The sequence below is a fragment of the Toxotes jaculatrix genome, chromosome 15, assembly GCF_017976425.1.
Source record: "Toxotes jaculatrix isolate fToxJac2 chromosome 15, fToxJac2.pri, whole genome shotgun sequence".
Classification (NCBI taxonomy): Eukaryota; Metazoa; Chordata; class Actinopteri; family Toxotidae; genus Toxotes; species Toxotes jaculatrix.
The window spans coordinates 13050648-13078177 of record NC_054408.1 but is presented as its reverse complement, the minus strand read 5'-3'; the positions used below and the strand labels follow the sequence as shown (position 1 = coordinate 13078177).

The following is a 27530-nucleotide window of genomic DNA, read 5'->3' as shown; positions in this document are numbered from 1 at the left end:
CTCTCCCTCTAATCAGCCTGCTAGGGGTTGATCTGGGGGCCCAGCATTGGGGCAGTTTAGGGCCTGTCTCTCTCTAATATGGTTGATTTTGGCCTTTATCAGATCAGATAAACCTGAACACCAAATTTCCAAAGCAGACAGATGGTTGGCAGAATATACAGTGATATGTTAATGTCAGCAGTTGTATCACATAACAAAAATCTTCAAATAAGACAAATTAACTTAACCTTGTGACCATATTCACAAGTGTGGAAGCAGAAATATGGGCAGCTGTAAAATACATTTACTATGGGATGGGGGGGGGGGGGGGGGGGGGGTACACACATACACAGCCTTAGAAGAAAAAAGAAAAGGAAACCATCAGGCATTTTGAGTCAGACTGTCCTTGCAAATTTCAATTTGGATAGTCAAAGTAATGTTAAGGTAGGGGGCTAAGGCATTATGTATTTTAGTTTTTTTTTCTCCTCTCCTGTCTCCACATGTGCTTCCCTGTAAATTCTTTTATTCTCTTGATTAACCTTGTTAATCACTGGTGATAACTTCTCTAAGATTATCATAACTGATTATAAGGACAAAGACTTTGACAATGACTTGCCTGTATTTTGACTGGTTATTGATAATTGTTTTAAATAGAATTGTTGAGAGAACATTGCTGTTCTGATCTGATGAACTGGTTGTAAATGTGTTTCTGATGTTGGCTTTCTCAAGCAGTTTTTCACCCCATGGATGTTGTTTTATGAATGCATTTGAAATCTGAATTGGCATCTGAGATACATTTGTGATCACTTTTTTTTAATATTGAATAAAATCATTTGTTAGGTCAGTAAGTTGCTAAGTTTTCCATCAGTAAATGGTGGAAATACATGGGCAGGTCTGATGTAGATGGATTGGGGATCCTCCAAAGTAAGAGTTGTTGTTTAATAGTATTCAACCTGTGTCCTGAGCATAGTTGCATTGCTGTCCATCATCACCACCCAAATTTTGATAGAAGCTTTATTGTACAGGGACGGTGAGTTGGACTTTGAGGTCAAACACTGGCTCGTCTCGCTCTGCCAGGTTTCGTTCCTAGGGGAGACTGGAGTAGGACCTTTCCGGGTTGAAGAAGGTGTGGTGAGGAAAAGTTTTGCGATTCTTACGTTTTTTGGCGTTGGCACATAGGGAGGCCTCCCGGCAGGGGAATTTTTCCCGCCCCTGTAAAGCGCTACACACGGTCAGTCACAGAAAAGATTCACTGCGGTATCAAGTGACGTGGGGTTATTTGGGTCAGGTTTAAATTAATCAAAAATAATGATTAATTTGCTCCTTCTGAGCTATGTGTGATTGACATACTTGAAGTTGAACACCTGAATCCAAGCCCTTGAGAAACCGTCTAAAAGAAATGGTATCTTCAAAAAAAAATTTTTTTAAATGCAGGTTGAAGTCAAAGGATTTCTTTGTCCCTTTTCTTGTAAGTTTCTCATTTAATTTTGTCACTTGGATGGAGAAAATCTTGTACGTGTTTAATTCTTTGTATTGTCTTTTATTTAGTGCTCACATTTTGTCAGTAATTTGGTGTCATTAACAGGATTCAATTAGCCAGAATTTCTCCATTATATAGTGAATAAGGTCAAACTGAGTCGACTCATATGACATAAGATGTGATACTAATATGACATAGTGCTGTTGTAAGTAGTTATTGTTCATTTAGACTGTTGCTGACTCTGACTTAAAGCTGTATTTATACCAAGTGTGTGATTTTATGAATAAATTTCAATTCTGTATTGGCATCTGAATTATGTGCATGTTTAACAGAAGAAACCATAGCAAATAATTGTTTTAACTTTAGGTTCTTATGATATGGGATATTCTGCTGTTTCCAAGGGTACCATTCTCAGTTTGTACTGTGAGGTTGGTATTAGCTGATTGTACTCTCTCCTTATTGTTAGCGGATGTTCTGTCATTCCCAGTCTCTGGTCAGTCTGTGTTGAACTGCGATAAGTATGTTCATGATATAACTGAATGTGATGTAATTAGAGACCCAAAGTAATTTGTTCACATTTTATTTATATATATTTATATATATTTATTTTATGACACACAGACAGACACACACACACTCACACACTGCTATTGACATTCTTCCATCCTTTATCCTCCCTAACTCCTCTTAAGATCTCCTACTCCTTTTTATCATCTTTTCCTCCCTTTCTTAACCCCTCTGTGCCCCCATCCCCATCTATCCATCCTTGCCGTATTCTTCTACCCTCCCTTCCCTCTTTCCTTCCTACTGTCATAGTCTGTAAATTTATATGTTATGTTTTTGTCTGGTGTCTATATTGTCTTGTGGGTTCTTGTTTTATTTTGAAATCATTGCCCTAGTATATCTTGTCTTGTTATACTTCCTGTCTTTGTCTTGTTTCCCGCCGTTGTAATTGTCTTCCCAGCCCTAATTGTTTCCACCTGTTTCCCCTTACCTGTTGTGTGTATATATAGTCTGCGTTTCCCCTTGTCTTGTGCCAGTTCGTCTTGTCATGTTGTCAGTGAACCAGCCGTTGTCCATGTTTACCTTGCCCTTGCCAAGTCAGGTCGTGTATTTTTGTTGTTACTTTATCCTAGTCTTAACTTCTGTTCTCGTTGTTAGATTTTCTTTGTTACTTTGTTTAGTACATTTGCCTTTTCTCCTCGAATGAGTGATTTTTCGTTTCCTGTTCTTACATTGACCCATTGCCTCTTAGAGTGATTTTCAGTTGTTACTTTGTGAATAAAACTGTTTGCTTTGTACTTTGTCGTTGAGTTGTGCATTTGGGTTCAAGTCCTAGCTCAGTCATAACACCTACAGTGATTTTCCATACTAGCCTATTCTTATCATTCCTCCCCCCTCTGTGAATCGGACCCTTTTCTATCTGACCTACGCTCCCTCTCTTCTTCTCCTCCCACCCCCTCTTCTATCATTCTTTAATTTACAAAGGTCATGAATATATTTTGGTTTCTGCTTTACAGTAATAGTACAGACAATAAATGGGACAGCACAGCACACCGCACCACTCTCGCGGTTTTATTCTACATATGTAAAATATGTTAATTCAATTCACAATTTTATTTAAAACAATCAAAATGCATATGTAGATGTGAGGGTGGCCTAGAGACCCGGTATATAACAATGAGTTGTGGCAGTCTGGAGCAATTCCCAATTCCATTTTATTTGACAAAATTAGAGTCTTGTTCAAAAACTTCACAGTAAAAAAAATAATCTCAAAATGACTAAGTGGGTGCACATGTGTGATTGTACACTTCACTGACATACAGTGATACCTGCATGAGGAATGGCATAAAGGAAACATCCAGTATCAGAGTCGCCAAGCACTAATGCCCATTTCTAACCCTCAGAGAATTGGCCTAGACTGGAGTGGGCAGGGCTTTTGTAATCAACAGATGGTTTGATGTGCTATGGTTGACAGCTTAGAGATGTGGCACATCCCTGAGCATGTCAAGCTGCTGGCTCATGTGAATTATTGTTTTGTCTCAGTGCCAGGGGGAACTCAAGAGTGTCGACCCAGTCATTGTTCCCAATGAATCTGGCTTGATTGACATAATTTCCTTTTCTTTCATTAGGCATGGCTCTCCTTGGCGTGTTGTCAGAACATCACTGGGAAATCTCAGTGAACAGCTGACAGATGACACACCTCATCTTGTTACCAGGTAGTGCTCCCAAAGTACATTTCTCCCTGGGGAGTGGTGTATTGATTTTTGTTCTGCTGTCATAAACAGAAGGCTTAAGATAGCATGACAGGAACACCAATGGTGCACAATATCAAATCTTGTTTCTTAGCCAAGAATTAACACTAATATTCATAATAATATTTGATGGAGATGCTCAGCGGCTTTTATGTTCTCATTTACCAACTGACTATGTTAAAATGTTCTCTTTGAGCCTCATATTGATGAAAATTACCTTTTTTTATTTTATTAAATTACTGATGGACATTAACAGTGGGATCCTCTGCCTAAAACATCATCTTTATGTATTCTCTGATAGTAGGGACGTAGCTCCTTGCCAAGAGCGATCGTTGTCAAACCAATATTTCCAAGCGAATTCAACTTTTTAAAGAGGGCACTCATGGATTGTACACATTTCTTTATTGAAATCTAAACATGACTTTTCTGAAGAATAAGAAAATTATTAAAGTAAATTATTTAACTTGCAGTTCAGATCAGTAATGTAATTGGATCTTGGTTCTTACAACTTTCTGGGAGCAGGAAGATGAAAATGTGCCAAAATGTGAAATGTGAAAAAAATGAAAAAAAGAATCATGATTTGAATGCTTGATCAAAACTGACAGCATTTATGATTGAGACACATTTCAAACATACTGTAACTTTTTGCATTTTGACAACATTTCCTTCAGCCACTGAAGGCAGACAGAGCTTCTTATGAAGGGAATTTAATAGCATGACCAAGGAAAAGGCGAGCGCAGACTGTGAACATATATTGGCACAGAGTCAGTGGGAATTGTTGCATTATTCAGGGAGTTGGTGTGGCTCTGTGGCCAAATCTACTCTCTTCTGCCTCGGCCAGTCTTCAGCCAGGAGACAAACTCCTTGGCTGCCTGATCCTGCAGGTAGGAGCTCACGTCACTGGTGTAGGTGCCGTCTGCATGGCGTCTAAATAGACTCCTGTTGAAACACATGCATTTAGGTTATACAGTCACAATATCTGTAACTATGGCACAAAAGGCTAAATAAAACCAACATTTATATTACTATAAGAAACATTATTTTGGGATAGGCTTGATTTGACTTGAAATTGTATCAGTTGTTCAGGTCCAAAAGCAGAGGCATTTAACAATCTACAATATTACTGGAATTAAAGCCAGACTTGTGGTTTTCTGTGTATATTACAAAGTTAACTTATAGTTTATTTGAAATAATTCAAACTATGACACTGACCTGAAGGGATTCAGCAAGAAAAGGACACACTCACCCGTTCCTTTTTGAGTTCTTCAGCCACTGGACAAAGTCTTGTGCTCTTCTTGTCTCCAGGTATTTACTGTAGTCATTGGAAAATGTTCCCTCTGAATGTCTCTTCATGTTTGGGACCTCAATGGGTTCAGTCAACATGGAGTTTTCAGTCAGTAACCTTGGAAAAGACACGTTATTGAAACAGCTGAGCAGGACACACTCTCACTTCAAATACTCCCCTCCCTGTCATATGTATAAGCATACCTGTTTGTTCTCATTTTTCAAGCCCGAGCCTCCCTGCCCCCTTTTCTCTGTCCTTTCCCTCTTTTGTAGGGTCTGAAGTCTTACCCACACCACAGCTTTTCATCCTGTTCCATCACTCCCATCCACCAATCACTACTCATGCGTTTCATAATCAGTAGTCATAACTTTAAATTTGGATCTCATTGGTGCTGTGGTCCGTGCTTATGAAAATGAATTATCAAAAATTCAGGGACACTAAGCAATACTTTTGTAAATTTTGTTGTGCATCAATAAGTTCTACAGTTTCTTATTTAGTTCTAACTGTAAACATTAAAGCATTAAAATGACAATTCATGAAAATAAGACAACAAATAAGCCATATTGCTTATTTAATGAGAGTTCCACAGACTTGCTATTAAATCATGCTGTGACCCTTAGAAGCATGCTTGCTTCAAGAGATATGAATCTGATAAAACCGCCGCGTTGCACTTTTTGCATTCATGCGCACAGCTCAGGATGTGTCATCAATGAGCTACTGAGAATGAGAATAAGAAGGTCAGTCTTACATGGAGTTTCGATCTGTGTCCTGATCAGGCACCTGCCAGCTGCTCTGGATGATGATGAGAAGCAGGAGTCCAGCCAAAGAATGAGAGCTTTTCATTGTTTGAGCTTCTGAAAGATGAGCAAAGACAGACAGAGAAAATCATTGTGAGACTATTATACCAAAGCACGTTAAAATAAAAAGTTTATCTTGACTAAGGTACAAACATTCTCACCTGTGCTGCTTTTTGTTGAGCGTCGCAGAGAGGGATTGTAAAGACCTCTGATTGGTGCCCTTCTTCTCTCTTGGCTTCTGGAGCTGTTTAATGGTCCCCTCTTGATCTGCTCAGTCTTATATAGTGAAGCTGAGGAGCACTCTCCCAGGTGACTCCCACCGTCACAGAAACCTCAGCATATCCTCTGTTACTCCCAAGCCATTAGTCAGCTTCCATCTCAGTGCGCTAAATTTGTTTGACTTGAAAAAAAAATCTAAGTGACAAAAGCTGTTACTTGAGGTGTCACAATCAAACAAGACCTCAGCCCTGACAATACTGGCACCCATACCTATTTAAATCACTGCCTCTCATTGTCATGAAACAAAAGCCTTTTGGTTATTTTCTTTTTCAATTAGAGACAAGCCATGCAGAGTTAGAAACAAAAATATTTTTTCATACTTTTATCCAGAATTCTTTCTTCATGATTTTCATGTTAAAACTTCTTGTGGGTTTTATGGTCCTATATGCTTGAGTGTTACATCATACAACCCTATCTAAAAAATTCACACAAAATATACATACAACTTAATTCTTTCCAAGTGCAACATATGTTTGTCAGAATGTGTGGAAAAATTAATTGGGCTAATGTGCTATAATGAGCAAAATGATGAATCTGTTATATTTCAAAACAATGTTTATTTTACCTTCATTACAACATAAACTAAACACGTATGATACCACTCCACAACAAGTCAGTGCAGTGCAATTAAACTATTGTATGTTATCATATGCACAAAATGTGTTTGACTATAAATGCATGCGATGAGTTTTAGTTTGTTTAAAACGACCCATACTTAGAAAATAATTCCATAATTCCACATAAAATACAAATGTTCATTTGTACAAGCAAGTGAATGTCCATTGCACATAAAAACCTTTACAAAATGTTCAACCTGACACTTCAGAATACCAGTAAAAAAAACAATCAAACCACAAATTAAACTTCACTATAAATGCCGTCACATTCTTCACATCTATTTGGGATTGAGGAGGCATTTCTGCAGGAAGTGGCTCATGAGGGTGTATACATGATGGGTGGCTGATCCACTGAGAGCGTGGTCCTTGTCAGTGTACCACTGAAATTAACACCAAAATCATATTAGTGGATGGACTAACATTCAGAATCCCACGTAACATGATACAATTTTAAAACATTTTAATCGTAAATATTTTGTACTGGGCACAGTAATACAGGTTTTTTTTTCTTCACATTTAAAACCTTCATTAAATCAACACCATCGGGGTCAATATTAGTCCCACTTCGCTGAGCCAATATTTACCATTGTCTCAAAGTCCACTTGCTTGTCCACCAGAGCTTTGGAGATCTGTGCTGCTTGCTGGAAATGGACGTTGTCTACAGGAAAGACAGTGCTTTCACTACGTGACCCAACATCAAAGCTCAACTTTCCATTGAGGCAAACAGTCTATTTGTTCAAGGCTTTACTGTCTTACCTGGTGCACTGGTGAGAAATGGGGTTATCACATGCTAAAGACTTATCAAAAACTGAAAAGAAGAGTATGAAACTGAACATACCATCTGCTGTGCCGTGAACCAATAGATAGTCTACAGTTTTGAAGTTTTGTGCTCTGGCCGTCACTGTGGAATTCTGTTAAATAAAAGAAAGATTTTACGCTTAATAACATGTCTCAGGTCAGAAATGTGCTGTAGTTTAAAAAGATTGTTATAGAGCTTGTATGATATTTACTTTGTAGGCATCTGAATTCTCTGTGGGCTTGCCCATGTAGCGTTCAGTGTACACTGCATCTGCAAAAAAACAAAAACAATACCACATACTATAAAAACATAACACTTATTCAGAAAGTATTAAAGTAGAATGAATAAAGGTTTTCAGGGACTTTAAATGAGATTTGATCTCCATTGACTTTACACATCAGAGTCTGTTTACAAGTCCTGGGGAGCAGTACTAAGGCTTCTAACCTCAAGCAACGATGTTTGAATTTCTGAGATGTTCAAATCTCTGAGACATTTCAATCTCTGACTGAATTGCCAGTGGTCGAGTTGCACTGCACGTATTGTAGGTGCCAAAACTGTCCACCATTAGTCTGACAATGTCAAAACATCAGTGATATACTTTTACCAATGTGTACATGTAGATGACCGCTGCAATGCCTGGAGGTATAAGTGGGCTCCCCAGATGAAAAAGGAATACCTTCCTTGTGAACTTCCGGTTTTGCACAAAGTACACAAAAACCATGGAGGTACTAGAGGAGGTTACAACCACTACTACCAGCTACTGCTCCCAAGGACTGCAGGACATGATGCAGCCATGATGCACATGAGAACACGCAGGTAAAAGAGAGTATATCAGCTACCAGAAGTACTCTTTTAAGTATATTGCAGAAATGACAGCAAAGAAGGAATACAGTGCTCTCAGAACATATTTTAGAAACTTATAAAACACTATGCATGCATCCACACCCACCATAATATTCCCACTTGGCTACTGGGGCAACTGCTATTCCACATTTGAAGAGCCCAGTTCCAGCACCCAAGGCCATTGAGGACACGTAACCACCATATGACTGAAGATCAGAATTGATGAATTTTAGTGAATGCAAAAACATTGAATACAAAGATGAGTATATGAGAAATATGGAGAGAAACAAGAGATCGTACAACTTACCCAGCCCCATATTGCTATTCTGTCTTTGTCAATAAAACCCATGTCAATGAATTTCCTATAACACAAAAATCATTTATTAATTGACAAAAGCAATAGAAACATATTTGGAGATCTGCTAAACCAGTAATTTGCCTTTACAGTCATCACATTTTTTCCAAATGGTGCAGTGCATGTGATGTGATGATGAGGTGACTAAAGGTTCAGACACACTTTACCTCACAGCTGTTATCTGATCTTCCACTTCGAATGTCCCAAGGCGCCTGTAGATCGCATGCATTATTTCATCACCTTGGTAACCACTTCCCCTACCGTCAAAGCTGGCGATGATGATTCCATGTGAACTGGAGAGGTACGTGCCCCAGTTCAGCTTGAAACGATAGTCCACCTTCTGACTACAGGGGCCACCGTACCTGCAGAGGACACCAATGGCATGTATCATCACATTAACAAATACCCACGGAATTATATCAGGATGGAGCGCTGGGGAGGGCTGTTCACTTACACGTCAATGAGAAGAGGATATTTTTTAGATTTCTTAAAATTTGGTGGTAACATCATTTGATACCAAAGATCTGTGGGCAAGGAAAAAAGATTCGGAAATTAGCAAACTGGTGTTTCACATATTGTTACTCCACTTGGATGTTTGACCTTCACTGCATAGAGTAATGTATGTGCAGAGTTGGACACTAGAAAGTTGTTTTCACATTCATGTGCTTGTAGGCGGAAAGTTTCTCTGTGTTCAGCACAAATCTGAGTTTTAACGTGTCCTTGAGGGTGCATAATGTTGTGACATCTAAAATGGCTTGAAAGCCAATCTTGATCCAATATTCAACTTACACAAGTGAGATGTGGAAATTTGAAGCCTCCAGTGAACACACACTGAGAATGTACTTTTCAGGGAAGTGGGAAACATCTTGTGTCCAACAGTTAAATTATGAAATAAAAACTTATTTGTATATTTGTACATATAGATGTGCTTTTAAGATTTTTTTTATTAGTTTATTAGTTTTTATGTGGAAAAGCCATACCAAACACACACTTTTATTTAAAGCAGAATAATTTCATAAGTCTTCAGGCATTCTCTCACCAAATCCTGCAACCTTTAGTGTGCCATACTGCATCTTTGGCATTTGGATTTCAGACAGGATATTTTCCAGGTCCTTGTTTTCTTCAAGGACGGCGATGCCTAAAAAAAACCCAAAAAACATATAAATATGTATACAAATCTGTAAATCTGTATCTGAGCATACCTGCATACCTGAATGGCACACAAAGCGAAATGATAACATGAACTAACTGTAAAATGATGCAACTGAGTTAAAAAATTCAACAATGGGCATGGGGTTAGTGCATGAAATCAAGTATACGTACGTGCACCTGGGCCCCTGTTGTCCATGAGTATGTAGAGGGGCAATCCAGGTCCTGGTGAAAACAGAAATAGAAAATATACAAATCATTGATTACACACCAAGTCTTCTGTACAACTTCAGCGATGACTATTTTGGCTCAGATTACGGTTCACAGATGCTCTGCACCACAGATTAATTCCCACACATTGACCATGAATGACCATGCCTAAGAGCAGGTGGTTGGGGGGGGGGGGGTAACTGACCGTAGCAGGTGATTCGGTAGTAAGAGGCGTCAAAGCTGAAGTAACCTGTGTTGTACTGACATCTGTCCTTATACAGGTCACAAGTGAGGCACTGAGGTGTGGAGGGGTTGCTTCCAATCGCAATCCTGACAAGCAAACAAGTAGCAATTCATGTCAGTTATGTCATTCAGTTGGCGCCAGTTCGTAATATTGTGTCTTCCCTCTTGTTTAGTGATCATAATTACCTTTGGCTAGTGTATTTGCTCGTGTTCATGCTAGTCCATGAATACATATGTATATTGACATTAACTTGTACAAAAGAAAAACTAATATAAACAATGCACCAAAAAAAGATGCAATAAAACAAATTAGTTTGGCCATCACACTGATAACAGATAAATAAAATTCCTTACTTGTAAAGATTTCTCTTTACTGGTATTCCTTGGTACTCATTACTCACAAAATATCTGTGGAAAAGAGTTTTACATGAGTCAGATTTTCATGTGCAATAGTTTTTAAAGTTTATGTAGTTTTACCAGAAATGTATGGTATCATCACTCACATGACACCTTTTGTTAATTTGGTTATGTAGATGACTTCCCACTTCCCAGATGTAATAGGTGTTGCTTTGCCCTTAACAAAACACCTTTAGTGAATATAACACTCTAGACTAAAGACATGATGTAAGTGACTGGAGAGCATTTTCTGCATAACTAGAAGTGAAAATACTTACATCTTTGACATAATGAATATGTTTGTAGCCCTGAGTGTCACTCATCACTTTGTAGAAACTGAGTTTATCTTCAGCAAAAAAAAGAGGTAAAGGCATGTACTGGGAAAAAAAGGAAATATTTTAAAGTCACTCATCAAGTCAAATCCTGAGGATCAATTACTTAAATCGGTGGTGGTAACTTTTTGGAAACTCACATGGCCGACCCAACCGGTCTTACTTGTTTGCTCAAATTTCTATAGAGAGTAGAGATTTTAAGACATTGGTTAATTAGCATTCAATTAGCATTTACCTCCATGAACATTAAATGAATTCATTATCAGTCATCCCTGAGATCAACAGGATTCGCTGACCAGACAGGTAACAAGGGAAGTGACACATACCCGTGTTTCTTTCCAGCTGCTTCCATCAAAGTCATAGATCTGTACAATCACGTAATTCTGCTTCCTTGTGAGCCACTGCACAGCGACGCGCTTGTCTGTAACCCAGGTCACTGAGCACAAAATGTGATCACTGAGTAAAGGTGACAGAAAGTGACAAGGTGTTCACACAAGACAGACCATGAAGGTATTGTATTTGCCTCTGCTTTAAATGTAGTACGATTTAAGGTTTAATGCCATAAACGGAGGAATCTACAGACCCAGAAGCAACGGATGCAGGAGGAAGCACCTGTGCGCGGCTGGATGGATTTGTGGTATCAACCACAAACAGTTTCACCCGGGTAATGGTCGATCCAGCCTTTAACAGATACAATGATACATTCTTGATGAAAAATCATATACTATGAGAGTGTGAGGAAAATAAGGGGAGGACAATGTGAACTATAACATCCGATCTCTTAATCAGCCTCTTACCTTTGGGTACGGAACAACCACTGTTTCAGGATATTGCTCAGATCCATACCAAGAGAATTCCACTTTGTGAACTTCTGTATCATTTAGCTCCAGATAAGCCAAGAATTTTCCAGTTGTTGACCACCATATTGCCCCATTCGATGCAAACACTTCCTCTGAAGTTGTTGGAGCGAAAAAAAAACAAAACAAAACTCAGTAACTATCTCACGGATGCATACTACTGAAACGGTGAATTGTACTTACCTTCATATACCCAGTCAGGGATACCGTTAAGGATTTCATTCTTTTTCCCGTTGTATGTCAGTTGTACAGCTTCAGCAGTGACATCAGATTTTAAAAAAATGTTGTAGTCCGAGACATAAGCCTGCAAAATACAATGTATTTACAGTTTATTATGACTTTAACAATAAATACAGTCCACAGCCATACTAAGGTTTAAATTGTACTTAATCAAAGACACGTTTTTAAACAGACTTGCAATATTGTTCACTTCAGCTGAATGTGAAGACTATGATACATGATAACACTGTGTAAACTCACAAATTTGTGTCCTTCTGGGGCCCAGACAAAGTACTGCACAACAGCTGGAAGATTCACAGGTGAAACAAATGTTCTGCAATGAAATGAAAAATGATTGAGGATCATAATCATTGCCAATCACATCAATGTTTCTACCAATGTTACTGAAGGATTTAACATATTATCGTGGTAAAAACATACAAGTGCACCTGATTTTCATTTGTTTGGGTTTCTGAACTCCTGCTTTTTGAGTGTGATACCATCACAATAAAACACGGCTACTTACGAGCGCTCCATGTCATAGATGGAGTATGAGGCTGTGAATGAATGTCTCCATTTCTGTGGGATTTTAAACACAAAGCTTGTCTTCAGACTTTTGTATTTAGATTTGTTATGATCAAACATTTACAGTGAACTATTTGAAATGTAAAAACAGACATACAAGGCCAAGTGAAGGACAGTCATAAGAGGTTTCTCACCTTTGTGTAATTGCTTTCAAAAGCAATGTATTTATAATCACCAGACAGCAGGTAACCTGTGGCATCCACCTGGGCCTGTAGTGAAAATTATTATTGAAATATTAGTATTAGCAATTATTAAGTGTTGATAAAATTGTGTTTATTGTTACAAAATTCTAATATTTGAAAAACGAAATTACAAAGGTTGAATTGCTCAAATATAGTGACTCCTCATTCGTTTCAGCATTGTGGAGAAAGACATTCCCCTCTCTGGTTTTATGCAGATATTCCTTATCTGCAGACAGGAAGGACAACAAATAAGCTTTGACATATTTGTACACAACATGAAGATTAACTTATTATGTTGCCCAAAATAACTGCTTGTATAATAGAGGTGATTGGACTGGAGGTGATACCTGATATCCAGAGCAAATTGTAGGAGTTCCATCTTATGGTGTCATTGAAGTAATCATCAAGCGTGAATGGCCTTTTGGTACGATCATGTTCTGAAATTATGCATATGCTGTATTAACACCAGAGCTTGTTGCTTACAAAAGTGCTAGAAACTGGTAAGATTTTGCTTCTGAAATCTGAAATGAAAAACCCTCCGTCACGCGGTGGCGCTATTTGAACTGCAACTTCTGCACGCTATACTGTTAAATCCACATGAGGGAAGTTAACAAAGCGTATCATCATTTTCTGTTCTGAAGTTTAGAAAGAAAAAAATGTAGGAATTTTATTTTTAAAAAATCTGCTTGGAATTAATCGATCAAGAGTTAAAAAAAAAAAAAAAAAAGTTTGTAATTTGAAATACATGATTTCGAGCTTTAGTGTAACACAGTTTGTTATTTTCACACTGAGCGCCGACAGCCAGCACAGACACAGAGAAAGAAATGAACAAACGGGCCTGGGCTATAACTTACTGCTGAAATAAACTGCTGGGATTGTTATTAACATGATGACGACAACCGCCCCCAGCGCAGCCCACATCACCTTGCTGCAGCCCTGTGAGAGGTGACACACAAACACACACACACACACACACACACACACACACACACACACACAACCAAACAGTTGCAAAAACATTCTCTGAAATACACAAGCTGACGTTGCAGGTCCTCGTCTTGAAGCCTGTTCATTTATCCTATACGTGAGCGTAACACAGTTTACTGGAAGTAATGCTTCATTCACACATTATTTGTATTAAAAAAAAAAACAAAAAACTATTTTTCACAACGGAAGCGGAGAGTAAATTGACTACTGACCATGATGCGGATGAAGTCGCAATGAAGATCTCAGTCTTTAATAATCCTTAAAGGTCGCTGACGTTACGTTATAGAGTGAGTCCTTCAACAAGCAGCCTGGTTCACATACTCTCACCACAAAAAACGCAACAATAACTTTAAACTAAACATGGCAACATGAGAAAACTGAGCTTCGTCCTACTTTAGTTGGAGCAGACTTCTCACTCTTCCCGCTGCATTCCTGAGAGGAGTCCGACACCAGAAAGAGATGAGTCCCTGAAGTCAGCAGCCCGAAACTTTCCAAGAGCGCACAACTTGCTGGTATTTAGGAAGTGGCTTTTTCACCGAGGGCGCAAGTCATTCACTCATCAAATGTGAGAGCGTCGAAATGACAACTTAAGCAAGAGCTTCACTTCCTAGTGCAATTCAGCATGTGTGATTTATATTTTCCAGTTGTTATTATCAGTGACAACAGTCTTGGTTTTTTTCACCCTCTGAGCAAAGTAAGGTAATCAGAAGGGGAAAGGGTTGATTGTATTGGGGACTGAATTAGAAAACGAAATCAATAAATAATCAGAGTTAAAAGCCACATAGTGGAGACAGTTTTAACACTTGAGGATCCATGAATATGTTCAAACATTTTCCAGGATAATCATGTTGCTTAAAAAATTGTTGCTCAGAAGTGACTAGCAAACAGTTGTATTTCACGGTAAATCATCAGCATCTGTTTGTCTGCACATGTTGACAGGTGGTCTCTAAGGGGCTATCACAGGCAGTGGCTCCCACCTCATGAGACCTCAGGGGTTGGAGAGGAAATTTATTATTCATCTTTTCCCAATTTATTTTCTACCAGTAATGTACACTTACATACACTATACATATATTTTATGATTTTTTAAGTATTTCACCAGACAAAAAAGATTAGAAAGAAAAGAAAGAGATTAGAGATTTATGGAACAACCCAAGAAAATGATTAAATTGTTATGTTCTGGACAATCGTTTAACCCCACCACTGTCAGTAACACTAGATCTCATTTAAGTGTAGCACTGTAAAGAAACATCGCATTTAACACTGTGATGGGCAATGTATGCTGTACAAGCAAGACAGATATGAATACAAGAAATCAGTGCTTTCTTGATTACTGGCTATTATAAATAGTTCAGTTCACATTGTCTCTTCATCATCTGAGCTCTCTGCCACCCGGCTCGCATGTTCAGCGTAGTCAAAGGCAGCAAACTTAACGGCAAGCTCGTTCCACTTGGTGCATTTGCTAATCTTCTTTCCATTGAATGTCACCACAAAGTTTTTCACATGGAGGCAGGGCAACTCGATCCCACGGTACATCATCATCGAACCCCATCTCTGCAATGGAGGGCAGCAGTTAGAAAAATAAAGGGACGATATGGGAGCACATGTAGGCGATGGCAACACAAATTTATGGGGAAATTCCGTGAGGCAGTCATGGTCTCTGTGGTAGTATTTGTATCATATGATTCATATGACTCATGTTATTGTCTCCCATTTTGAACAGCTGTTGATGGCTGATCTTGACTCATTTCCTACTCCTATTTTTTTTTTTATAATCAGCAGTATATCATTAGAGAAGTGGCTGCACTCCCCCTGAGTGTTGCCATGCTGCACGTAGCTTATCTAGCTCCAAGGAAGAAAGCAAATAAAGGTATTTTCCAAAATGCTGAACCACTCTTTTAGGATTCATAAGAAAATCTGCAACAATCCCAACTTTGCAAAAACAGTCCTGAAATACGTTTACCTGCCCGCAGTCTTTGCATGCTATGAAGCAATTGGTGTCACTTTCTAGAAGCCGCTCCTGAAGAGAGGTGTTTTCTCTCTGAATGAAAAGTTTACTGTAAAAAAACAGTATAATGAATCATCAGAATTACAGTAGTGAAATACAGTTTGTACATCACTAAACATAAGCTAAACAGTTCAGAGTAATTTAAAAGCGAACTTTAAATTGTAATGGGTACCAAAACTCCGATGTAACATTGACTCGGTGCATGTTTTCAATGATCTGGATGTCTTCACCGGTGCAGACATGTTTGCTGCAGCCACGACAGCTAAACTTCACTTCAGATGGGTTTGCATTCTTCATGTCTTTCTGCTTCTTCTTTGTCATTCTCACCTTCTCCTCCATGATAGCCTGAATCTGAAACTCTAAGATCTGATGAAAGGGGGAAAAAACATCACTGAGTACAGTCTTACACCAATGTGGAGTATCAGTTCAAAGGACATAAAAACGCTTGAAGTGAACATACTCGTTTGTCATAGTCCGCTTGCTTTAAGGCTCTGATTTTGTCAATGGCTTTGTTCATCATGTTCTTGCGGTACTCATTGACACACTCCTTTTCAGCCACCCCAGAGTTTTTCACTTCAACTAGAGTGTAACTGCTGTCTTCGGCTCTTCCTCTACCTTCAGCCTGCAAAAGGTAACAATTGAGTCAACACAAACAGAATTTAAGTGCCTTAATTAACAGCAATAATCCTAATTAAAGACAACACATCCTTACTCATTTGACTACTGATGTCACTGACCTGAATCATAGCGATCTCATTGGTCACAAGGCCATATCGGATAACAAAATTGCAGGCTGGTATGTCCAAACCCTCCTCTGCCACTGTGGTAGCAATCAGCAAGTTGACGTCACCATTGCGGAATTTGTTCAGCACGTCCACACGCTCTGCCTGATTAAGGGGGTCAGGTGTAAATTGGATTTGAAGTGCACAGGATGCTAAAAGCAAATGTGGGTTAGTTTGTGTAGTGTACACTCACAGAAGTCATTGGTTTAACAACACTCTGGTCTCCTCCTCCAATGACATGTGAGGCTTTCACTCCAATGTCAGCAAATTTGGGGTTTTCCTGAATCCACTGGCTTAGAGCAATGGCACTGCGACGTGTTTTGGTGAAAATGATCCCCCTGGCCTCCTCCCTGCTGCTGAACTCTTGCAGAATTTTACTCTTTAGTTTCGACAGGCTGTCATTTTCATAAGCTGGAATCCGTGCGAGCCTCTGCAGCTCTTCCTTGTTCTCTGCAGGACACAGATATTAAAGAACTGAGGTAAATCCTCTCTGTCACTTTAAAGGTTGAAAGAACAGCTCAGCATTTTGGGAAATAGGTTTATTCACTTTCTAGCTGAGAGTGAAATGGGGAGACAGGTAGCACTCTCATGTCTGTCAGATAAGTGTATGGCTACAGCAAGCAGCTAGTTAGCTTAGCTTAGCAAAAGACTGGAGTAGCCTAAACCCACTTGTTAGGAGATCTAATTAACATGCTGTATCTCATGAACAAGAATAGTCTCGCATCCCTGTAAAGCTGCAACTTGTTGGGTTTAAACTTGGTTTTTGTCCAGATGAAACATGTTAATGTTGGAGATGTTGGTTAGTGGATTTTGTTACCTTCCCAAAGAGCTTATTTCCTAAAATGTTAAACTTATTAAAATGCTAACAAACATAAAACAGTATTGTTAATCACAAAAAAGTCAAGAATGCAATAGGTCACTCTAACAGAACACTACAGTACCATTAAACAAACTGAAGAGGAATCTCTCAGTTTCTGTGACTGTGATCGGCTCCTCATCTGGGGTTGTTTTTCTCTTTGTCTCCTCCTCGTAGTATTTGTTCAGGAAAGCAAAGGCATCACTCATACGAATGGTGTTGCTAAGATTCAGGCCCTCGCTGTATTGTCGAAGGTGCTCTGCGCAAACCCGCAGTTTCTGATCTTCGTCTGTTGCAGCTTAAAAATGAATTGAAACAGGTTTTAGGTCCCTACAAGCCATATGACTGGTTTTGCGTAAGAAAAAAAAAGTCAGACAAAGGGTTAGTATCCCTGAAGATGAGGAAAATAATCTACTGTACTCACCTTTTCGCTCTTTTTGAACAACCCACTGTTCATAATTCTGAGAGCCAAGGTCACAAGTTGGGTTGAGCTTGGCATGGGCATGAATGGCATTCATGATTTTCTTAATTACTTCACCAAAGGGATCCTGAAAAATACAAAAATTAACAAAGACTCTCAATGCCATTCCTTAGAGAAACCGTATTAAAAGGCTACCACGAGGCCAAAGAGGAACAACTGTACCTCTTTTCTATCTTCAACAGTTAGAGTTATTTTCCTTGGTTCCTTTTTGTATTCCCCAAGGCTCCCTGTCATGATTTTGGAAGCATCCAAGTTTGCACAAATCTATGAAAGAGACACAGATTTATAGTGTTAGACTGAATCAAATCACGCATCTCTGTGACATTGTTTCTACTGAAGTTCTTCTTGTCTAACACAGAGTTAATACCAAAAGGATGTTTTCAATTTTTTTAGTAGGAAACTTTATGGTTGCCCTGTGTGCATGAGCAGCGTGGAACATTGGAAACAGCTTGGCTGGAAGAACAGGATGAACAGGGTCCTTGATGACTAAGGCAGAGAAACTGGGGCAGGGTTTAGATTAAGAAAAGGTGAAAAATAGAAACAAAACAAAAAAAAGAGAAAATGAGGTTGTTTATGATGATCCATGAATATGCTAGGTGTGAACAAAGTTAAAGCTGTAGAATTAATTCAGTACGATAAACATACTCTGAAATATTTTTGTGTTTTGAATATACTCAAGTTTTATTCAAAGTGTAGCTGTGTGACTGTGACTAAAGTGATTTTTGAGGCCAAATCTGGTGTTGTTGGCATCATAGCTGAGTTGTTGGTGGAGCTGAGAATGGTACTTACTCGCAGAATGTGCTCCTCTGCTTTCTCCATTTTCGTTGCTCCGCCGACCCCTGGTGAGGCAGTCAGGCCCAGTATCTGAGGGAGGGGCATGGGTTTCTTCTGCTCCTTCTCCAGCTTTCTGTTCTTGTGCTTCTGTTTCAGGTAGCGCATCATTATGTGGTTGTAGACTCCTCCTTTCTGAGTGTGGTGACACTCATCTATTATGATCAGTGTCAGATCTACAAGAGCAGAAGACATAACAACAAATATATGAATTCATGTACTATATGTGACGCAAAGTAGTCTCTGGACAATATGCTTGTTAGGGACAAAGTTGCAGTTCAATGCGGTTTCATGATAGGTGGTTTAGAATAGAAGGAATAAACAGAGACAAAGATGATTGTTTCATAAGATCACTGCTTGCTTTTAAGACAATACATTTCTGTTTTTTTGTCAGAGTAAAATTATTGTCCAGGGACAAATTGCTTGCTATTTCTTAAGAAAACATTGTTCTTAACCAAGCAGTCCTATTTTGAAGTTATTTATTTAAGTCACTTAAATAAATAGAGGTGATTTTCCCTCACTGATTATAGCATCTCTCTGTAAGAAAGATCCTCCCACACAAACCAGCGCTTTTCCAGGAACTTTTGACACAGCAGTTTAAACCACACAATAAAATATGCTGGAAAACTGTCTACTTTAAAAATAACTTAAGCTACTATTTTGTATTTTACAAAAGCGTAAGAAAGGTGAATAATAATCATTCACATATACAAATTTACCCAGAATGATACAAATTTGTCCTTGGAGAAAAAGAGCATGGAGAGTGGCAGCTTGATGTACTGTGGGTGATAGAAGCTCTCATGTGAATTTGATCAGCCACACACTGATGGCTTGAACAGACGTGTGGCCTGGAAACCAGGAGATAGGAAAAAAAAAAAAAAAGAACACGCTTTCAGGCGTTTCAACAAACAGCATATGTTCCACTGAGGTGGCTATTCCACCTTGGAGTGGTGAGTGCCAACAGGAGTGAACAACAGAGCTGGAATACTTTGACAAGATCCTGTCAGGTATCATCAGGGGAGATGCTGCGGAGACGAGTCCTCCGAGTGACTTTCTATTCCAAAACCTGTCAGTGTCTATGGTTTAAGTCTGGACACATTTTAGCTAAAGGTTTTCAGAAGCCTTTTTTTAAAAGAGGTGTTATGGCCCTATTTAATTTTGAATGCTTATTTGTTTTGTGCAATCAAGTTTCCTGAAACTAAAGAAAACTATTCAGTGAAGGAAAACTCGTGATGTGTTCTATTAACTTTTGTAAACATCATACCACTTAAGTTCACCCCTTCGTCCTCCCCTTCGTTAGACCTCTCCAAGAAGTTTTCCAGAATCTGGGCCGTGCAAATGATGACGTCGTTTTTCTTCACAATCTCTGTGAAAGATATTTTGAGCTGGCAGTCTCCACTGACTCTCTCCACTTTATATGCTTGCTTCAGAAATGGCAAGAACTCGGAGGAATAATGCTGCTCAACAAGAGGAACCTGCAGGAAACCAGTGCAAATTCATTTTTATCATGATGGTGCTACAGTGTCAAGAAATAACTGTCTGCATTGTTTCTGTTACCACAAAGCTCCTGATGATTTGAGACTATGTTTGTTCATGATCACAGTAACCGCAGCCTGACACAGAAAAATATGTCCTGGCCTTTTATTCACTTTGGCAGGGGCAGGGTTTCAAATTAGTTTTGCAATGATTTAGAAGATTTTATTGTTCATTGTCTAAGGATCAGGGAAGAGACACAAGTTATTACTCTGTACTAAAGAAGGAGCCACTATGTTGACTTTCAGTCACATACAACTGCTATTTCTCAAGCTGTTTTAAAACTAACCTCAATAGTTTTAAAGCTGGAAAACCTTTAATCCAAAGTAGAGCAGATCACACATGTGCCAAATAGCAACAAAATGCAGGGGAATATCTAAACCTTACGGTATGTAATTTGTGGTGAGCTGACCCACATGTGCTAACTGACTGAAAGATAGAGTGTTTTCTTTGGATATGAAAAGGACAGAAGTAGGTCAGCATAGTAGTGCAAAGCCATAAGTTAGGTATTCCAGACTCGGGTTGTAGTACCTTGTTCACTAGGACGACTACTTTCCCTGATTGCCCCTCTTCCCTCCTGCGGTCCAGATGTTTTTTGGTAATATAAACTGCAACCCTGGTTTTACCACTTCCTGTCGGGAGGCATATGATGATGTTTTTCCCCTCCAAGGCAGGTCTAGCGACGTCCGTCTGATAATCTCGAAGAACAATATCACCGTTTTCTGGGCCTCTGGCTGCTGCTACTGGGTCAGTTCCATCTGTAATGCAGAGCAAACGTTCAGGCAGACAAAACGTCAGTCCATGTTAGCAACCCACAATTACAGGCACTGCCAGACAGGAAAGGATTGTGATTGTCATTGTTGGTGGTTAGTGGTCCTGAAGTTGTTGAAATGCTTTCTTAATGCTGCTATTAAAAAGTCAAAATACACACCCACAGCCGTACATATATTTTATTTTTGTTATAAGCACTATCATGTCACTAAGAGGCACTATTGGACCATTTTAGCTTAATCCAAACTATTAAGTCCAAAGCTTTAAAAACTGTGCCAAAAGTAGACCAGTATGTGCAACAGATGTTATTGTTTAAATACAAACAAATATATGTACTCTGGACTTTTACAACATCATTACCAATCAAAAACTGGCTTTAAAATGGTGATATGAGGCATTTTTACTGCCTCATATTTTCCAAAAATAATCAAACAACAGGCACTGTTTTTCCTCACACTAGTTAACATTTGTATGTATTTATTAATCATTTAAATGTAGTCAGATTGCTTGGGGTGTATCATTTCATCACATGTGATTTGGGGAATGTTTTTAAGGACAGCAGACTCACTATGATCCACATCAGTCAGCCTTAAAGTCGCTGGCAAGCTATGACTCACTTGATCTGTCTAGGCTGGGGATAAAACATGACTAAGGAACCATGCACACTGTGCCTGTAGCCCCCTCTGTGCATCCTTTTCCCCTCAGCTCTAAGTTCTACAATATTCCCCCCAGATGAGTTCAATCCCCTGGAAAGTTTTTTTTTCTCTCAGCGCAGACAGCTTTTAATTTTCCCTCCCAGACTTTGTATACCAGAGGTTAAAGTGCTGTTTCAAGCAACTACATGAAGTAAATACATGTCTGTGCTGATGTAGAGATAGAGCTCTAATAACAATAAGAACTAAACAGTGGCCTGTGTATGTTAAAACCTGAGAGGAACAGAAAACCCACAGGCCAATTTTTCAGTGTGATTCAGGGCAGTGGAACTAAGTTAATTTCAGAAGACCCACAAATAAATCCACACATGCAACTTTGTTCACAGACTGGTCTGTTTGAGCTATGCGCTCTGGCCATCAACAGTCAGCTATATGGTGTTACACAAATTAATGAGAGAAATTGTCCTGTAACCTCATATTAATAAATTATAAGACACTTCCTCTGTTTCTTCATTTCATCAAATCATTTCCACTGCCTCATTAGTTCACATTATGTGCCACATCTCTGCTCTGGGTTTGTTATCCCTGAAGCAATTATTCATTATGCTAACACAATGTCAGAAAAGCACTTCATATGATAGCAATGCAAAGAGAGCACTGCACAATGCTGATGGAATAGCTACTGAAATAATCAAACAGATGAAGCATGATATAAACCTAGAGGTGTAGAAGAGGGCCCCACTTCACAGTATCTTGACTGAAAGGTTTCCTTTACATTTCTCTACAATCTGGCAATATAGAGTCAGCATGTGGTTTTAATTTGAAGCGCTGGCTATGCTCTGTTCTCTTTGACCTCCATGTGGTTCATTATAGCACACACATGGAACATATTCTTTGGTGTCAAGCACGCAGGACAGACAAATGTTCCACTTGCAGCCCATTCCAACTACACACTGCCTTTTTGATAATATTGGGCATCTGCAGACCCAGTGTACATTTTTCTTGTGTTTGTTTTTTGTGTGTGGCCTACTGGGGGAGGAACATGAGCTTTTTAGATTACTAACATACTTTAAATACTTTAACAAAATTAACAGTATCAAGGGTGAGAGAGGTTGAATCAGTCCCACCTTGTGAGGGCTCCAAGCTTTTTGCCAGTTCAGAGGATTCAGAGCTTGCTCCTTCGTACAAGTCTGAAAAGATATAAACTGAGCTGTAAAAATCAGTCAAAAAGGACAGAATATTAATCTAAACCTTGTTCAGCTTTTAAACTAATTACCCAAAAATGGCCAAAAAGTGAAATTCACCACTCATCTCCAGCCATGTAGTTAGTTTCAGATTTACTTGCTGGGGATCTAACAAATTTGTCTGTGAGGTTTCTACTGCTTCTCCAGTACAAGGGAGGTCAATTGTATTTCCTTAAAGCGTTTAAAATTAGACTAGGAAAACTTTTATTCATTTTTTTTTTCAGAAGCAATGCCCTATATCTTTATTTATTTTTTTCACTGATTATTGGGTGAGGTGCCCTGTAAGACCTGTGGCTTCTCCCTGAGGATCCTCAGTTGTGCTGATGTCCATGAGCTCTGGGCTATCACAGCTTTCATCTGCTGCTGGATTCTCCACTGTGGCACTTCCACTTCCGGTGGGTTCATCTTTCAGGGAAGAAAGTTTCTCATCTGAGCCTACCAATAAATAAATAAAAACATTTTAGAACTGAAGAATAATAATCCTACAGTAAGAAAGGAGTTCTTAGAGTATTAGAGATTACTACTGATAATTGCTTATAACACTGTCATAACAAGTTTATGAGCTCTGATAAAGCTGGAACAAAGATGGTAAGCAGTCCACAGCTGTACTCATAGACTTGTTTCTATACCAAAAGACTGCCTGATGGCATTCCCCATGATGGGTGTGTGCTCCAGTGAAGTTAGTCACCTTGTTTGTCACAGTCAGGTGACCCTCCAGTCAGCTCATACAGGGTCTGGTGTTCAGTTTCACGCAGAATCTGGAGAAATTTTGAAAACCACCCTGGTCGACCTCTCACGATGCTTCTCAGAAGTTCTCGGGCTCCACTCCTGGATCCTCTGTTTGTTATTTCATTTTTAATCTAAAACATGATGAACATAATAAGTGATATAACCTCGTTATGCAATAAGAGGGAAGTGTAGTGCTTTGCAAAACAGAAGAGTGCATTTGTCTGCCATCTTGTGGTCAACAACCTCAAAGACATCTACTGGGACTTGGAGTTTTGAGTTAAAAAGCTGAACTTGAAAATGTATGCAAATAACATGTGTTAACAGTTTGTATTATAAATTTATTCTTAATGCATAGTGTGACCCTTTCAAACTTACATTATCTTTCATAGCTGAGGGGCTGATTAACTCCAAATGCCAAAAACCAGCAGTGGTTTGCCAGCTCACTTTCGGTACAGTGTACTTACAATGTCAGAGTCCTCTTCTGTAAGAAGGCCTTCAGAAAAACAGTGTAAACACACTTCTTCAGTTTTCATGCCCACAAGACTGGGAGACAGAAGCTGAATAAGCCGGACGCAGTTATCATTCTCTGCCTCCACTTCAGGTTCTGGGAGATTGACTTGCATATAATCAGCTGCATATTCACAACCTGCATTTGACAGCGCGTCAACAAACGCCCTAAACCAGCCTCTGGTGTGTGGCTTCTTAAGGACTGCGTTAATGAGGAGATCAGCTGCTATTATGTTGCCCTCGGTCCTCGCCTTTTGTCTGATTTGATCCGTCTGGTCGTTTTCGAGAACATGTAAATGATCCAGAACCCGGTCCACCACTATATGCTCTCGCAGCCTCGGCCTAAAGTCTTCAATGAGACACTCGTATATTTCATCTTCATCAGACGCCATTACGACTCACCTCAACGATAACACTGATAACAATACTATTCTACAAGGTGGCTCCGGGGTTGTAAAGACCCACTAACTGCACAAATGATGATTCACGAGCTCGTGTTGAGGAAAGCGAAACTCTTTCAGTTTCGTTTCGCAAAAAAAAAAAAAAACAAAAACAAAAAACTGGCCACTAGGTGTGAGTATTGGAACACAGTGGGTTTTGCATGTTCTCCAAGAGCTTCCTAACATTTTCATGTTACCATTATAGAAGCATTTACATCTCTTTTCCTTAACACTGAAGACAAATGTTTCTAATATTCAGTGACCTGTAAGGACTATTGTTAGTACGCAGCTGGTAATAAGGGTATTGCATTTGTGTATCAACATAACATTATTAAGTAATATTTTCAAAAAAAGTGAAAGCCAGTGACACCACTGTAAGTGTTTTAATTTATTGCTCCCACAGCTTCAAAACAAACATATGTACTACTGTTTTGCTAAAGAGTTTCTCATATAATTTACTCAGTTAAAAAAAATACATTTTTTTTTTTTTTTACATCTGGCAATATGATGTACTTATTTTCTAACAATTGCCTAACAACATATTTTTAATGTACATCGCCAACAAAAACAGTGCAGGGAAATGTTATGAGTTGTTGTTATATGGTTAGTTATACATGAAGATGCTGACTTAGCATTTGGATTGGTTGTATAGGCACAAGACCCTCTCTGGGGCCTGTTTATGCGCAAGTACTAACTTTCCATGTGTTCAAAATTGCCCTCCTACCCTCTCCTTCTGGCACACCCTCTAAGTGCATTCTAAAATAGACAAGTATACTGACATCATTTTATATTGTAATGTGCTACTTTGGGCTCATAAGCAGTGCAAAACAGTAAATATAGAGATATAAAACACATGCACTGCCTCGTAGAAATGCCTGCATCATACTTGTTTGTCAGGTGCCTAGCTCTGGGATAACAGCAGAATACTCTTAAATCTGCATGTTATCTTGTCTGCCCTGGACAAGCATGTATGGTGTGCTCTGTTGGCTTAATGTAATACAGTAGGTGCACATCACTGACCGCAGAAATAATGCACATTGTTTAAAGAAGAAAATGACAGTATACTTGATACTGTACTGTATATTGCAGTGCAATTGTCCATAACCCCTGAGTCACACTTCAGAGAAGACAGGCATACAACTAAGGATAAGAAAACTGTTCTCACACCTTTGTAATAATGCTGTATTACACTAACAGCTGCAGAAAATAGTTTGTATAGTATGTTCATATGCAGGCTCAGGCCCTCTAAGAGGTAGAGTCTGTATACATATCGCACACAGGCTATAGACTCTAATAGGCTCTAACAGCAATGACCAGGTCCATCAGTGACTGTTGAGCGTGTACATGTTGGCCAGGCAAGATCTTCTGTCACAGTAGAGAAAATTCACTGTATGTATTTCCACTTATGGCCTTGCCAGTGCTTCAGTTTCAGGAGCTAAGCAAAAAGGTGTAATCTTTTCTCTTCCTGTTCTGTTCTTGGTGTTCTGCTAGAACACCAAGTCTTTGTCCACCAAGTGCCAGACGGCCCTGGTGACAACAGTGGGCCACCTCCAGTCGGCATTTACAATCTTAAGTCATGGCCTCTCCAGCTCTACTTGGCTGTTGCACTGACTGGAGTGTAGGAAGCTGAGTGATGAGTTACATTGCCCCATCTCTAGGGCCACTTTGGCAGTGAGTGATACAGTAGCTGCTCCCTGTTGACACTCAGCTTCTGCAGAGATAACCGTTCCTTCATCTGACTACAGATATGAAAAGGTGGAAAAAAGGTTGACAAGTTTGTTGGCAAATTCCTGTCCAAAGAATGGATCACTGTTATCTATGCATCCTTTGCTTTCTGCACAGGAGTTCTGGTAGTTGAGGACTGGTGGCTTCAGATTGTATCCCTGTCCGTCAGATGACTTACTTTTGTTGTTCTTCTGGCCTGTGCTCAGTAGTAAAGAGAGGTCATGAGACTTCTATGTGGTGCTGCTTTCACCCTCACCTTCAGCTGGAACAGAAAGGATGGGTGTTTGAGTGTCTGTCTTTGCCGTAAGTCCAAGTGTGTTGGACAGTGGGACCAGCACAGTGTGAGGTAGGTCAGTCAGCTCCTCTTACTTCACAAGTAATGACTGAGGAAGGGGAAACATCTCTGTGAGTGTCAGGTCTTTTTCCTTCCTCTGTGAATAAAGTTGTGAAGGTTGATAGACTTTTGCATTGGTGCTTGTGTCCGATAGGGAAATACAAGACCAGATTTCATGACCGTAGGCCAAGTGTTGGGAGATAAAATGTTCTAACAGAGTCACAGGAAGTACAGAACCTATTAGAGCCCTTTAGAGTATAAAGCCTGGTTAGCTGGTTGGTAAGTTGTTTAGGTGCTGCAGTGCGAGTTCTATCACAACCAGGTGGAGCCCTTTAACCAGCATCCCTACTGATTAAGTAGAATTTAGTTAAGAAGCTGTAAACTTGGTGATTGAGGGATTATTATCCTCACATAGGGGCAGTCTCGGATGGGTTGAACAGGTTCATCCTGATTGGTTGGGCATCTGAAATTTCGGTAAGAAAAGTGAGTGAGTGATGATGCTTAGAGATTCAATCAGAGGGCTCCTGTGTAGATAGAACTACTGTTACAATATGTAACCATTGTTATTACACTGACAACTGCAGAAAACACTTTGTTATTACACTGTTTACTGCAGAGAACAGTGTTTTATCCACATGCATAATGAAAAAAAACCCATTGTATTTCTATTACCAAGGCATTGCAAATTAACAATACAGGTGTCTGTGCCAGCATGCTGATAAAAAGTTGCTACTTAGTAATTACAGCATTACAACCCAGATATTAGAACACTGTGCTGCCCAAAGGT

The 27530-nt window shown here is 39.3% G+C and overlaps 3 protein-coding genes across 4 annotated transcripts; all 3 read right to left on the bottom strand.

Annotated features, from left to right (window-relative positions):
• Positions 1-4532: 4532 nt before the first annotated feature.
• On the bottom strand, positions 4533-5842 carry gcgb (glucagon b). The gene is made up of 3 exons (XM_041056527.1): positions 5748-5842; positions 4961-5116; positions 4533-4653 (listed from the first exon to the last, which is right to left on the bottom strand). Exons 1-3 carry the CDS (start codon positions 5840-5842, stop codon positions 4533-4535), a joined length of 372 nt encoding a protein of 123 aa, XP_040912461.1.
• A 793-nt stretch (positions 5843-6635) lies between these two features.
• On the bottom strand, positions 6636-14377 carry LOC121193989 (fibroblast activation protein, alpha). The gene is made up of 26 exons (XM_041056463.1): positions 14062-14377; positions 13717-13798; positions 13210-13299; positions 12994-13088; positions 12815-12889; positions 12622-12674; positions 12357-12429; positions 12060-12180; positions 11817-11971; positions 11603-11700; positions 11346-11475; positions 11160-11198; positions 10966-11064; positions 10795-10865; positions 10646-10699; positions 10254-10378; positions 10013-10063; positions 9729-9827; positions 9144-9213; positions 8857-9051; positions 8642-8696; positions 8441-8540; positions 7703-7761; positions 7531-7603; positions 7277-7350; positions 6636-7072 (listed from the first exon to the last, which is right to left on the bottom strand). The coding sequence occupies exons 1-26, from the start codon at positions 14062-14064 to the stop codon at positions 6971-6973; spliced, it is 2241 nt and encodes a 746-aa protein (XP_040912397.1). The 5' UTR covers positions 14065-14377; the 3' UTR covers positions 6636-6970.
• Positions 14378-14727: 350 nt separating this feature from the next.
• ifih1 (interferon induced with helicase C domain 1) lies at positions 14728-24747 on the bottom strand. 2 transcript variants are annotated; one of them, XM_041056453.1, is made up of 16 exons: positions 24202-24747; positions 23697-23868; positions 23297-23443; positions 22892-22954; positions 20872-21098; positions 20072-20282; positions 18766-18983; positions 18139-18240; positions 17920-18043; positions 17581-17793; positions 16833-17089; positions 16595-16744; positions 16318-16479; positions 16030-16223; positions 15813-15906; positions 14728-15403 (listed from the first exon to the last, which is right to left on the bottom strand). In XM_041056453.1, the coding sequence occupies exons 1-16, from the start codon at positions 24634-24636 to the stop codon at positions 15206-15208; spliced, it is 2967 nt and encodes a 988-aa protein (XP_040912387.1). In that variant the 5' UTR covers positions 24637-24747; the 3' UTR covers positions 14728-15205. The 2 variants fall into 2 exon arrangements, with proteins under 2 accessions (XP_040912387.1, XP_040912388.1); XM_041056454.1 differs by having other exon boundaries at positions 14730-15403; positions 24113-24217.
• Between the last annotated feature and the right edge of the window lie 2783 nt (positions 24748-27530).

Bases quoted from the DNA above. Each gene is read 5' to 3' on its own strand.
- LOC121193989 (XM_041056463.1), bottom strand. The intron at 13,089-13,209 runs GTATCACCTCCA...TCCTGTCTGCAG, and splicing joins CAATTTGCTCTGGATATCAG to ATAAGGAATATCTGCATAAA. The intron at 12,890-12,993 runs GTAATTTCGTTT...TTTTCACTACAG, and splicing joins ATTTGAGCAATTCAACCTTT to GCCCAGGTGGATGCCACAGG.
- ifih1 (XM_041056453.1), bottom strand. From the start codon at position 24,636: ATGGCGTCTGATGAAGATGAAATATACGAGTGTCTCATTGAAGACTTT. The intron at 18,984-20,071 runs GTATGATGTTTA...CTGCTCTTGTAG, and splicing joins CGAAGGGGTGAACTTAAGTG to ATCTGACACTGATCATAATA. The intron at 18,241-18,765 runs GTAAGTACCATT...TCTCTTTCATAG, and splicing joins CAGAGGAGCACATTCTGCGA to ATTTGTGCAAACTTGGATGC.
- gcgb (XM_041056527.1), bottom strand. From the start codon at position 5,842: ATGAAAAGCTCTCATTCTTTGGCTGGACTCCTGCTTCTCATCATCATC. The intron at 5,117-5,747 runs GTAAGACTGACC...GTCTTTTCCAAG, and splicing joins GACACAGATCGAAACTCCAT to GTTACTGACTGAAAACTCCA. The intron at 4,654-4,960 runs GTGAGTGTGTCC...GTGTTTCAACAG, and splicing joins AAGAACTCAAAAAGGAACGG to GAGTCTATTTAGACGCCATG.